The sequence below is a fragment of the Heterodontus francisci genome, chromosome 4 (assembly GCF_036365525.1).
Source record: "Heterodontus francisci isolate sHetFra1 chromosome 4, sHetFra1.hap1, whole genome shotgun sequence".
Classification (NCBI taxonomy): Eukaryota; Metazoa; Chordata; class Chondrichthyes; order Heterodontiformes; family Heterodontidae; genus Heterodontus; species Heterodontus francisci.
Window position 1 is genome coordinate 75,713,594 of NC_090374.1, and position 13,627 is coordinate 75,727,220.

At 43.5% G+C, this 13,627-nt stretch overlaps 1 protein-coding gene across 1 annotated transcript in view; it reads left to right on the forward strand.

Annotated features, from left to right (window-relative positions):
• rhobtb3 (Rho related BTB domain containing 3) overlaps positions 1-13,627 on the forward strand; it is a 145,607-nt gene that overhangs the window by 126,490 nt on the left and 5,490 nt on the right. The window contains exon 11 of the mRNA XM_068029003.1: positions 434-600. Within this exon, the coding sequence (XP_067885104.1) occupies positions 434-600 (167 nt within the window). The remainder of the gene's footprint in view (positions 1-433; positions 601-13,627) is intronic.

The following is a 13,627-nucleotide window of genomic DNA, read 5'->3' on the forward strand; positions in this document are numbered from 1 at the left end:
ATTGAAAATAAACATAAATGCATTAATCTGCTTTAACTCAACACACCTTTGTGCGGTGGCTTTAACCTTTCACTTTAGGCAAAGTTTTATTTTGTGAGTAATATTTCCTGAAATTGTAAACCTGTACAAGCAGATTTGCAATTGGCTACAATTAATACACAAAGAAAATCTCCTCCTATTTCACAAGTTCCCGAATGACTTCTGAACATGGAAGTTAAGAGAGACAAGTAGTAAAATAGCTGTTTTGCACCTATATCTCTGTGACTTATTGTACTTAGTAACTGAGAGCCTCGACATGATCAAGATAAGACCTATGCTTGACAAAAGCGTCAAGAGAATGAAGGATGTCTTAGAAAGCTCTCAAACTTTAATATCATGATTATTGGCATTTTTAGTAAAATATCATTTATTTGTCTAACTTTCTTTTCTCTAGCCAGTATTCTCCAAGCCATGGCTCTGTTAATTTGTGCAGAAATGTATCAAATACATAGACTACAGCAAATATGTGAATCATACATTGTCACGCAGTTACAGAGCATGCCCAGTAGAGAACTGGTATCAACCAACCTCAGCATTGTCAACTTGTTTAACAAGGCCAAGGTAAGCCTACAACCAGGTAACTGAAATGTGTCTCTGCCACTTACAGTAGCATGATATCTTTAAATACGAAAAATTGAAGTAACTCTTTAAAATGGGTTTTGATCTCATAGAAACCGAACAGCATATGGATTTCACCAGGTCAATCTTGGCACTGCATATACTGAAGGACATTCCGTCTTTCCAGCGCAATAATATTTTCCGGACTCAAAGCTGCTACCTCCTTTTTTTCCTTCCCTATCTTTCATGAATAACCTGTACCCAGGCATATTAAACGTGCAATCCTCCCTTTTTTTTAAACCAGGTCTCAGTTATCGCCACAACATCAACAACTTGGCTATTTGCACTTGCAGCTCACCAACCTTATTAAGTACACTTTGTGCATTTACACACATCCACTCTGAACCTAACTTAGAGCTCTTTGTATTTTCTAATAAGTTTATAAGAATCCATCAAGTAGGAACTGGATCCAGCCAAAGGACTGTGCAGGGACAGATCACCTGGATATGGAACCAAAGGAGGGGATAGCAAAATCCTATTTTTGGGATTTTATTTTCAAAACTTATCCATTGCATTCCCCCTCAGAAGAATCAGCTGGATTATTTTCTCATGGAATTTCCAGATTGGCCATTGTTAAGGCGATCCCAGGAATAAACAGTGTACAGTTTAGAACCAAAGTAATAAATACTTGCCAACAACACCCGCCCACCCCCACGACCCCACCAAAGCACATAACAGAATTCTTTAAGCTGCTGCATTGGTGGATGACTCAGCACAAACCACAAAACATAAATATAGGATAATATATAGCTCAGAAGAGTTACAGATCTACAATCCAATCAGAGTTCAAATGAGAGCAAAACGTCAGATTTGCACTTAATAAATAGTTATGCTACATGTAAGGAGCATGTTCAAAATCATGAGTGGTGTGGACAGAGTAGATGGGGAGCCCATTGGCCGAAGGATCCAGAACCAGAGGACACCGATTTAAGGTGATTAGCAAAAGAAGCAAAAGCGACATGAGGAAAAACTTTATTAAGCAGCGAATGGTTAGGATCTGGAATGCACAACCTGAGAGTCTGGTGGAGGCAGACCCAATTGAGGCATTCAGAAGAGAACTGGATAATTATCTGAAGAGAACAAATTTGCAAGGCTATGGGGAAAAGGCAGGGGAGTGGGACTAGGTAAGTTGCTCTTGCAGAGAGCCAGCACAGACATGATGGACCAAATGCCATCCTGTGCTGCTGATTCTATGTGTAACATTCTGATGCTAGTAATTCTTACAGCAGAATTTCTGAGAGATTGACGATTATAGGAACAGGAGTTTATTTACATTTATTTGCATCTATGGCTTCCACTTTCACTCTACACGAGGTTCTATACAAGTTCTGTTACATCACTTCCTGTGATGACACTCACAGACTATTTACATATTCTTCCCAGTAACAACCCTGTATTACATTATAATATATCTCCCCCCACCTCCAAGTCTCTGACTTCACAGCCGGAATTTTACGCCACCCCAGCGAGCCGGATGGTGGCGGGGGGATGAAATTGAGCGGGAGGCTCCGGGAGGCCTTCCCAGCCCGCTGCCACCTCCTCCCCACTTGACGTGGGCTGGGGGTGGGGGGGCGAGAAACATGCCCTTAAGTGGCCACGTAACGGCCACTTAAGGACCTTCGCCTGCCTCCACGGGTATTGTACCCATGGCAGGCGGGCGTCCGGGAGACATAAAAGGCCATCCAGTGATACTTGGCGGCCTCTCAGCGCACCGGGTGTGGGGGGGGTGGGCCTGACAACCGGGTACAGGGTGCCCGATTGAGGGCTGCCCCCATTTCCCAAACCACCCCCAGGACCCGAGATGCCCCCCTCTTTCCCCCAAATGACCACCCATGCCTCGCCGGGGCGCGACCAATCTCCCTTACTTACCTGAAATCCTGGCTCCATGTCCTCAGCTGGGCTGCAGTCCCAGCAGTGGCCACCACTCCTGGTGGCGCTGCTGGGACTAAGAGCTACCGGCCCAATGATTGGCCAGCAGCTCAATGAGGCGGAACTTCTTCCCTCAAGTGGGTGGAAGTCCCGCCTCGGAACAATTAAAAGCCTGGGGATCCGTAAAATGTGGGTCGGATCCCCGGGCTGGGAGGAAGTGGGTTCGCCACCGACGTTTACGTCAGTGGCCAGCTCCCGTCCGCCCGGCGTAAAATCCGGCCCCACTTCTCAGAAGGTCAACCATTGTGGCATTTTTACAAGTCTGCCATAACGCGTTCTTCTCTCTTTAGAAGATGTCTGGGGTTTTGAATCTTTTAGTTCTTCCTTCTCATTCTTTTATACTTTTGTAGAACTATTTGCTGACTCAAGTTCTTCACACAGGTTGTCCTCTAGGTTGATAGCTTATTGCAGCTCTGTGGGTTCATCAACTTCTTGAGATGATTGTTCCTCTTGTATCTGCTGCTTCTTTGGTATTGCCACCAATGACCTTCTTCTTATTCTCATCCCTTGGTCAGTTTGGACAATGTATGATCATGGATATGGTGATTGTTCTATCACTTCTCCATACCTTCTCTGATCTCTAACCCAAACTGATTCACCAGGTTGTATATCTGTCAAGGTTTTGGTTCTGTAACGTCTGTCATAATTCTCAGATTGAATAGATCATCTTCTATTCTCTCGCTCCCACACTTTTTCCAAGTCTTCTGCACTCACTTGGAAGTACAGGAAGTTGTGTTCCTAACCTACGTTCCATCAACAATTCGCATGGGGCTAAACCATTCTGACGTGGTGTTGCTCTATAGCTTAAAAGTGCTAACTGAAGATCTTCATTCTTCTTTAATAAAGATTTCACAATCCTTACACCTCTCTCTGCTCTGCCATTTGCCTGAGGATACCTCGGTGATCTAGTGATGCGAGTAAAGCTATATGCTTCTGTGAACTGTTTGAAACATTCATTTGTGAATTGTGGCCCATTGTCGGATACCACCATGTCTGGGATCCCATGCTTAGCAAAGATTTCTCTTAAGAATGTGATTACAGCTTCTGAGCTCTAACCTTGTAGTTGCTTCACCTCAACCCACCTCAAATATTAATCAACCATTACTAAAAAACCCATCTGGTCCTTTATGGTCCTTATGTCCTTTAGGGAAGGATGTCTGCCATCCTTACCTGGTCTGGCCTACACGTGACTCCAGACCCACAGCAATGTGGTTGACTCTTAACTGCCCTCTGAAATGGCCTAGCAAGCCATTCAGTTGTCAAGGGCAATTAGCGTTGGGCAATAAATGCTGGTCTTGCCAGTGACACCAACATCCCATGGAAAAAATAAAAAAAGATTAAGAACACCTTATTCTTATGCTAGAAAAGATTTATACCTAGACGTTCCCATGGTCTGGACGGAAAAGATGATGACATTAGTGGCTCCTTCATCTCATGACGGTTGACAGCACACGTGATAGACCTTGATATCATCTCTTCGATCTCATTCGGTATACTATGCCACCAAACTGACTGTCTAGCCCTGGTTCTGCATTTTGTTATTCCTAAATGTCCTTGGTGTAATCTTTCCAAGATCTGTAATATTAGTATCCTGGAGATAACTAATCTCTCGTCAAATATCAACAAATCATTGACGATACTCAAATGACCTCGTTGCTCATAATATTGCCTTAACATTGGGTTGTGTGGCATGTTTGCTGGCCAACCATGCGAACAATATTCTCTAATTTCTGCATATACTTCATCTTTTTGAGCTTTCCTGATTTCACTCAACTTCTGATTGGTAACAGGTAAAAACTCTGTAGTTGTTGGAAAAACACTTCTACTTCCTCAAAAAATAGAATGCCACCTTCGTCAGGTTCTGCTGATATAATGCGTGATAGCACTCTTATTTGCTGTTTCCCAGGAACATATTTGGTTTCATCACCGAATCTCATTAATCTCAGTTGAAACCTCTGCACTCTAGGAGGTAACTTTGCTAGTTCTTTTGTAATTAACAGAGTAGCTGACAGCTTCTGATCCAGTTCAATCTTAAATTGAAGACCTAGCATATAGTCAGAGAATTTCTTGCATGCCCAAGTTGCTGCCAGAGCTTTCTCTCAATGACTGTGTATCTTTGCTCTGCTTCTGTCAAAGAAGGAGATGCAAAATATACAGGCCTGCGATTCCCATTGCTTTGTACCTATAATGGTTGATAACTTTGAGTCATAATGTGCTTGTACTTTGGAAGAAAGAAATTTCTGCTCAATTTTTTCAAAAGCTTCTTGTTGGACCTAGCTCCAACACCAGGCCTTGTCATTCTTTAATAATTGTCACAGTGGTTCATTTATCGTAGCCAGATTTGGCAAAAACTTTCCCACCTGATTGACCAGGCCCATAAATCTTTGCAATTCTGTGATGGTCTTAGGCTCAAGAAAGTCTTTTATGACTTTCATCTTTTGAGTGTCTGCTCTAATGCTTGATCCATCGATAATATGACTTAGAAATCTCATAATTTGTTGTGAAAGGACACACTTCTCAATCAACATTATACCAGCTTCCTACATCTGCAATATTGCTTGCACTCTTGCATCGTGTTCCTGCTGACTTGCACCGTGGATCAACCTTTCGTCTATGTGAGATGATCCCTTCCAGTCCCTCCAGGATTCTGGAAATCACTCTTTGGCGTAATTCCAAAAAGTAGTCTGTTAAAACAGAATCTTCCAAATGGTCTTATAAAAATCGTCAATAGTTTAGATTCTTCATCCAAAGGTACTTGCCAAAATCCACTGTTAGCATCTAATTTAGTGAAAGTCTTGCTTTTCCTTAGCTTTGCCAGACTGTCATCCATTGATGCCATTGAATGGATTTCTCGTGCTGCAGTCTTGTTTAATTGCATAAAGGCTACACAAATTTGAATGGACCTATTTGGTTTCTTCACTGGAACCATACCTGAGCACCATCCTGTCGGCTTAGTAACTGGTGAGATGACTCCCTGTTTGGTCATTAGCTCTATTTCTTCCTTAACTTTGTCTAGGAATAGATGTGGAACCTTTCTTGGTGTGTATAAGCACAATGGTTCTGCATCTTTTCTTAATATGATGTGGTAAGCTATTTTTAGTTTTCCCAATCCTTTGAATAATTTAGGGAATTCAACCCAATAAATTCCTTGGCTGTTCCTCTATACCTTTCAGCTCTTCAACTTTGCATATTTACTGTAAATTTATACAAGCTTTTAAGCAAGCAATTCTGATTCTTAATAATATATAATAGCTCAGGAATTTATTTTCCCCGGTAACTCAGAATCATTTTCAGCTCTCCTATTACCTTCAGTTCAATACCTGCAGGTCCTTACAGTTTTTTACCTGTAGATCTGGTGCTTACTTTATTCAGCCACTGCTCCATTTCTGCCAGTACTGCTGCTCCAGTTTCCAGTTTGAATGTTGTCTGATAGCCTCCGATAAGAATCTCTGTCATCCAGGCATCTTCACTTGCTCTGTGGATTTCTCCTAGAAACAGTAATTCATCACATTGCACATCCTGTACTTTGTTAATTTTCTTTGGGTTTGCTTTTTATATTTTGCAGCCCTGGTTTCTTGCTGTGACATATGAATTGGAAGTGCTTCCTCTTTTTACATAGAAACACTCCGCTTCTCTGGCTGGGCAATTTTCCTGCCAGTGCCTCCCTCGGCTACATCTACTGCAGTGAGATGCTGCTGCCTCTAGATGCTCTTCCCGCCTTTCCTGTCTTTGACTGTCATTTTTCGCCTTTGTTTTCTTCAAGCATTCAATGGAGTCTGCTACTTTCGAGATCTGACACTCCCTGTCCCCTCGAACGACAACACGGTGACATTCCAACCTTTGCTTGCTTGCATATCTGAATCACCTAGGTTAATGTAAGATCATCTCTTGACTGCAGATGATCCGAAAGACCATCATCTGCCACTCCAACCATGATCCTGTCTCTAACTGTTCCTGAAAACTTCCATATCCACAATATTCAGTGAGCTTATGTAAATCGTTGATAAAAGAATCAATACTTTTGCCTCTCTGCTGAGACCATATATTGAATTTGGCACGCACCATGTTAAAGTAAGACTCAAGAGCCTTAATAACGTCCTCGTATGTAGCTTTTTCTTCAAGTATGCCCTGTGTTATGAGGATGTCGTCCGCGCACTCTCCCATGGCATATAATAACGTACTGATCTGCTCCTTGTCTGGCTTCTGTGCGAGACCTCTTGCAGTACGGTACCTATTAAATCTTCAGACCTATTTTGGCTACACCTCTGTTTGGTTCTGTCCAGCTACTTTCTCTAAGTAAGGGCAGTGATTTTTCCATTTCTTCTTCAGATTACCATTGCCACCATGTAATATTCTGATGCTAGTAAGTCTTATAACAGCATATCTGAGAGATTGACAGTTACAGGAACAGGAGTTTATTTACATGCATCTGATATCTATGGCTTCCACTTTCCCTCTACCACAAGGTTCTATACATGTTCAGTTATATCACTTCCTGTGATGACACTAGCAAAATATTTACATATTCTACCCAGTAACAACCCTATATTACATTATCCTACACTATTTTGTAAGACTATAGCATGTTAGGAGATTTAGGAACATCATGAGTAAAGGTGAAGTGATTAATAATATAAAAACAGAGAATGCTGGAAATATCTAGCAGATCAGGCAGCACCTGTGGAGCGAAAACAGAGTTAGTGGGCTGAATTTTCCCATACCCATGCAGGCGGGTGGGGCAAACAAATTCTGAAAAAAGGCGTCGGGCCGATTTTCTGATGAGTTCCTGCCTCTGGCCGCTAGTCCCAGGGGTGGGCTGGGTCTGATGCCAGCAACCCACGTGTTCGCAGTGCCATGCCAATTCACATTGTGAGTGACTAATTCACAGCACCTGGTAATTCTGCCAGCGTTGCGCGGGACACCCACTGTGTCAGTACCCCAGCAACTAAGGAGGCAGTTTCACAGCAGAAGATTGGAGTTGTGTGAGAACTGAATGCATTTAATGGTTACTGGCAGAAAATGGCAAGGCTGCTGTCTTCCCCTGTCACAGCCTTGCCATTGGGTGAGGATTCCCTGGAGCAGAGTCTCCGATTGTCATGGGTCTAATGCAGTGAAAGCCCCTCCCCTGATATTGATGGTGCCTCTGTTACTTCCCTGCTGCTCCTGCTGCTTGACCCTCAGCAGTGCTCCCACTGGTCACACAATGAGAGCTGTCAGCCTCCCTTGCAGTGGCCGCGCTGTATTCACCCCCTGTTTCAGAAACCTGCCTGTTGTCCTGCTTCCAAAACCTGCCTGTTGTCCCTAATAGTACGGCGAATGTGGAGGTGGCCTGCTAATTGGCCGGCTCCTGTAAAATTAAGCTGGCAGGCATGCTGGGGCAATGAGTGGGGTAGGGATCCGATTATGGTTCAACCTCCCGAATATTTTCAAATTTTGGAAAATTCAGGCCAACATTTCAGGTCGATGACCTTATGTCAGAACTGACAAAAGTTAGAGATGGAACAGGTGTTAAGCAAGCACAGTAGCATGCAGGCAAAGGGGATGGAGGAGGATGGAAGGAACAAAGGCAAGGTCTGTTATAGGGTGGTAAACAGGAGTAATTAAATGACAAAAGGAATGATGGGGCAAGGAAAAAGGTTTTTTAATTCATTCATGGGATGTGGGCGTCGCTGGCTAGGCCAGCATTTATTTCCCATCCCTAATTGCCCTTGAGAAGATGGTGGTGAACTGCCTTCTTGAACCACTGCAGTCCATGTGAGGTAAGTACACCCATAGTGCTGTTAGGAAGGGAGTTCCAGGATTTTGATGCAGCAACTGTGAAGGAACGACGATATATTTCCAAGTCGGGATGGTGCGTGACTTGGAGGGGAACTTGCAGGTGGTGATGTTCCCATGCATTTGCTGCCCTTGTCCTTCTAGTTGGTAGAGGTTGCGGGTTTGTAAAGTGCTGTCTAAGGAGCCTTGGTGCATTGCTGCAGTGCATCTTGTAGAAGGTACACACTGCTGCCACTGTGCATCAGTGGTGGAGGGAGTGAATGTTTGTGAATGGGATGCCAATCAAGCGGGCTGCTTTATCCTGGCTGGTGTTGAGCTTCTTGAGTGTTGTTAGAGCTGCATCCATCCAGGCAAGTGGAGAGTATTCCATCACATTCCTGACTTGTGCCTTGTAGATGGTGGTCAGGCTTTGGGGAGTCAGGAGGTGAGTTACTTGCCGCAGGATTCCTAGCCTCTGAACTGCTCTTGTAGCTGTGGTATTTATATGGCTTCTCCAGTTCAGTTTCTGGTCAATGGTAACCCCTAAGATGTTGATAGTGGGGGATTCAGCAATAGTAATACCATTGAATGTCAAGGGGAAATGGTTAGATTCTCTCTTGTTGGAGATGGTCATTGCCTGGCACTTGTGTGGCGCGAATGTAACTTGCCACTTATCAGCCCAAGCCTGGATATTGTCCAGGTCTTGCTGCATTTCTACACGGACTGCTTCAGTATCTGAGGAATCGCAAATGGTAATGGAACAAATAAAGAAACAAAAGATGGGTCTCAAGAAACTGTTAATGGCAACAGCAGAACCATTACCAGCACTAGATCATAATCATTGCTCCCATTTTTTTTTTGGAAAGAAGGTGCTGGTAACATTTCTGAAATGTTAGGCTGAATGTTATCAGCCCCTCAACGCCACGTGTCGTGGTGGGGAGGCCCATAAAATGCTAGTGGGAGCAGCCCGCCTTGACCCACGACGCCGAGAAGGCCCCGCCGGATATTAGCAGCAGTGGCGAGGGCTCGGTGCGGTCCCCCCACCCCACACCACCAGCCACTTGGCGGTGGGGTCTTCATTACAATATTAAAATGCGGATAATTAACATTCAAATGAACTTACCTGCCAACGGCGGCCATCCCATGCCGATTTTACGGCTAACCGGACGTGACTGACATGCCTTCAGAACCTTCGGGTTGGCATGCTGTAAACTAGTGCAGTGCCACAGGGATCAGTGCTGGGGCTTCAACTATTTACAATCTATATAAATGACTTTGATGAAAGGACAGCATGTACGGTTGCTAAATTTGCTAATGACATAAAGATAGGTAGGAAAGTAAGTTGTTGAACAGACATAAGGAGTCTGCATAGGGATATAGATAGGTTAAGTGAGTGGGCAAAGATTTGGCAGATGGAGTATAATGTGGGAAAGTGTGAACTTGTTCACTTTGGCAGGAAGAATAGAAAAGCAATATATTATTTAAATGGATAGAGATTGCAGAGATCTGAGATGCATAGGAATCTGGGTGTCCTAGTACACAAAACACAAAAAGTTAGTATGCAGGTGCAGTACGTGATTAAGAAGACGAATGCAAGGGGAATGGAAAATAAAAGTAGAGATGTTTTACTACAATTGTACAGGACTTGGTGAAACCACATCTAGAGTATTGTGTACAGTTTTGGTCTCCTTCCATAAGAAAGGAAACAGTTCAGAGAAGGTTCACTCGACTGATTCCTGGGATGAGAGGGTTATCTTATGAGGAAAGGTCAGACAGGTTGGGTCTGTATTCATTGGAGTTTAGAAGGATGAGAGGTGATCTGATTGAAACATAGGATCCTGAGGGGACTTGACAGGGAGGATGTGGAAAGGATGTTTCCCCTTGTGGGAGAGACTAAAACTAGGGGGCACAGATAAAAATAAGGGGTCTCCCATTTAGAACAGAGATGAGGAGAATTTTTTTTCTCTCAGTGGGTCGTGAGTCTGTGGAACTCTCTTCCCTGGAGAGCAGTGGAGGCAGGGTCATTGAATGTTTTTAAGGCAGAGGTAGACAGATTCTTGACAAACAATGGAGTCAAAGGGTATTGGGGGTAGGCAGGAAAGTGGAGTTGAGTCCACAAATAGATCAGCCATGATTTTATGAAATGGTGGAGCAGGCTCATGGGACCAAATGGCCTACGAATGGCCTACTTCTGCTCTTAATTTGTATGTTCATATATTTACAGATATCGCAGTAGAAGAATATTTGGCTGAAGACCATAGTAATGGTAGATACTGAGAAAGACTAAGAAAGGGGTCATTTTAAAGATTTACACTCTTGGCACAGAGCTTTGTCTTCAAAATTCGTATTGGGAATTTTGACATCTGCATCCCACTAGATATAGAAAATGGGAAAAGAACAGACCAGAATTATCTCTATATGTGGTTCCAGCAAATAAATCTCCATCATAATCATAAGATTATCCCTTAGAAATTGGCAGGTAGGCAAAGCAGAGGAACTTATCAGCAGGCACCCCAGGTATATGTGAAGGAGTCTATAACTGCAAGTCCCAGGTAATGATGGGTGCATCTAAAACATCCCAATTGTGTTGTTGCATACTAAGCAAACTAATGTGTAATGTGGTTTTCACTGGCTCATTATACATTTGTCGTTTGATACTAACTTGAAGCTACAAATAATGGTAATATGAAATAAAAACAAGAGACAATAGAGTGATCATTTACTATCTGAAATAGAAAAATACATTAATGTTTCAGGTGAAACTCTTCATCAGCTGCTGACTGGTATACAATGCATTTAAGAAATAGCTAGATACTGTAATGGGCGATTGTAGGCTTCATATTCTGGGAAGATGAGGCCAAATATTGACTTCAAATTTGTGTGGGGTGTATAACAGGCAGCCAATGCAATAACAGTAGGTTTGTGCTCACACTGAAATCAAAAGTTCCATCTATACCTCTTCCTTGAAACAAATTTAGGCAAATATCTTTTAGTTAAACACTGTAAGTGCAAAATTATCTTCATAGGGCCAGGTGAAAAAGGATTACTCCTCCAGGCTCCTCAAGAATGATGTGAATCGCTCCTACCATAGGCACACACCCACCGAGATAGGTTCCTCTCCCCTGATCTACCTATCTACCTGCTGGTCATACCCAGGCTACCTAATATTGTGTTTCCTGGAGTGGGCCAGCTGCAGTGGGATACTTGTTCGGCACCCACAGCTCTCTGGATGCATGCTAATGAGGCCTAAACATAAATTTGGTTCTGGGCTGGCACAGGCATGAAGTGGCAGTCAGACTGGCCACATTGTCAATTTCGTGCTTCCTAGAATCATAGAAGGGTTATAACACAGAGAGGAGACCATTCAGCCTGTCATGTCCGTGCAGGCTCTCTGCAAGAACAACTCACCGAGTCCCACTCCCCTGCCTTTTCCCCAAGGCCCTGCAATTTTTTCTCTTCAGATCATTATCCAGTTCCCTTTTGAAGTCCTCGATTGAATCAGGCATTGCATTCCAGATCCTAACCACTCGCTACATGAAAAACCTTTTCCTCATGTCGCTGTTGCTTTTGCCAATCACCTTAAATGGGTGTCCTCTGGTTCTCGATCCTTCCACCAATGGGAACAGTTTCTCCTTATCTACCCTGTCCAGACCCCTCATAACTTTGAATACCTCTATAAAATCTCCTCTTAATCGTCTCTTCAAGGAATTCTAGACTCCCCCACAAAGGGAAACATCCTCTCAGCATCCACTCTGTTTAGTCCCCTCAGGATCTTATATATTTCAATAAGATCACCTCTCAATCTTCTAAAATCCAATGGGTACAACCAGCTCAACCTTTCCTCATAAGATAACCCCTTCATCCCAGGAATCAGTCAAGTGCATCTTCTCTGAACTGCTTTGAATGCAAATATATCCTTTCTTAAGTAAGTTGACCAAAACTGTACTCGGTACTCCAGGTGCAGTCTAAGACTTAACTAAGGCCCTATACAGCTGTAGCAACACTCCCCTACCTTTATACTAATTCCCCTTGCAACCTTCCTAATCACTTGCTGCACCTGCATACTAACTTTTTGTGATTCATGTACGAGGACACGCAGATTCCTTTGTTCTGTAGAGTTTTGCAATCTCTTTCCATTCAAATAATATACTGCTTTTCTGTTCTTCCTGCCAAAGTGGACAAGTTCACATTTTCCCACATTATACCCCATCTGCCAAACTTTTGCCCACTCACTTAACCTATCTAAATCCCTTTGTAAACTCTTTATGTCCTCTTGAGAGTTTACTTTCCTACCTATCTTTGTGTCATCAGCAAATTTAGCTCCCATATATTTGGTCCTTTCATCCAAGTCATTGGGCTGGATTTTGTGCTGGAGCTAGGGCTCCCAGCACCGGGGCTGTAAAGGCAGGCGGATCCCCACCTCGGCCTTTTCCCACCACCGTGCCCCGCATCCCCCCCGCCCACCCGAACAATCCTCCGGTCTTAACTTCTAGGTTTCCCGCGCTGGGAACCTTAAAGACTGGGATTTTGCCTCCAGGAGCTGCTAGCCAATCAGAGGGCCGGCAACTCAGCAGTATCGACAATGCCACCAGGATCGGTGGCCACTGCTGGTACTGCAGAGGTCTTGGACCCAGACCAAAATTAAGTGAGGCAGGGTCGCATAATTCACCAACTTCCAGAGTTACACAAGCAGTCATGTGATGTGACTACCTCTTGTTTGAAACAGAAGCTTTCGGAAAAAGGTCTTTGAAATTCAAGGCTTTTCTCTCAAGCTGTTCAAACATCCTTGGGGGGCAGGGGGGGTGGGTGGTTTGGCTTTTTCAAAGTCAATGGGTGTCGATGGCTTTTGACGACCATGTTGACAAAACCATTTTAGGTGATTTAATCAGAGCACCCCCATTGTTCTGGCTAGACTAGGTAATCACCTCTTTCTCCAGTTCCAATATTCGCAAAGTTCCATATGAGGAAATTAATATTTTCCATTTGGCATGTGGGGTTTTCACCAGCTGTCTAAAATAGCCTGCTCCATGGTAGGCACAAGAATGTACTGATTGAAGAAATTGTCCTGAATACACTCTATGAACTCATCTTCCAGGATACCTTTGCCAATCTGATTTGTCAAATCAATATGAAGATTAAAATCACCCATTATTGCAGTACCTTTCTTACAAGTCCCTATTATTTCTTCCTGCATATTCTGTCTTACAGTTTAGCTCCTGTTAGAGTGCCTATAAACTACTCCCACAAGTGACTTCTTACTTTTGCTATTTCTTATCTCTACCCAAAC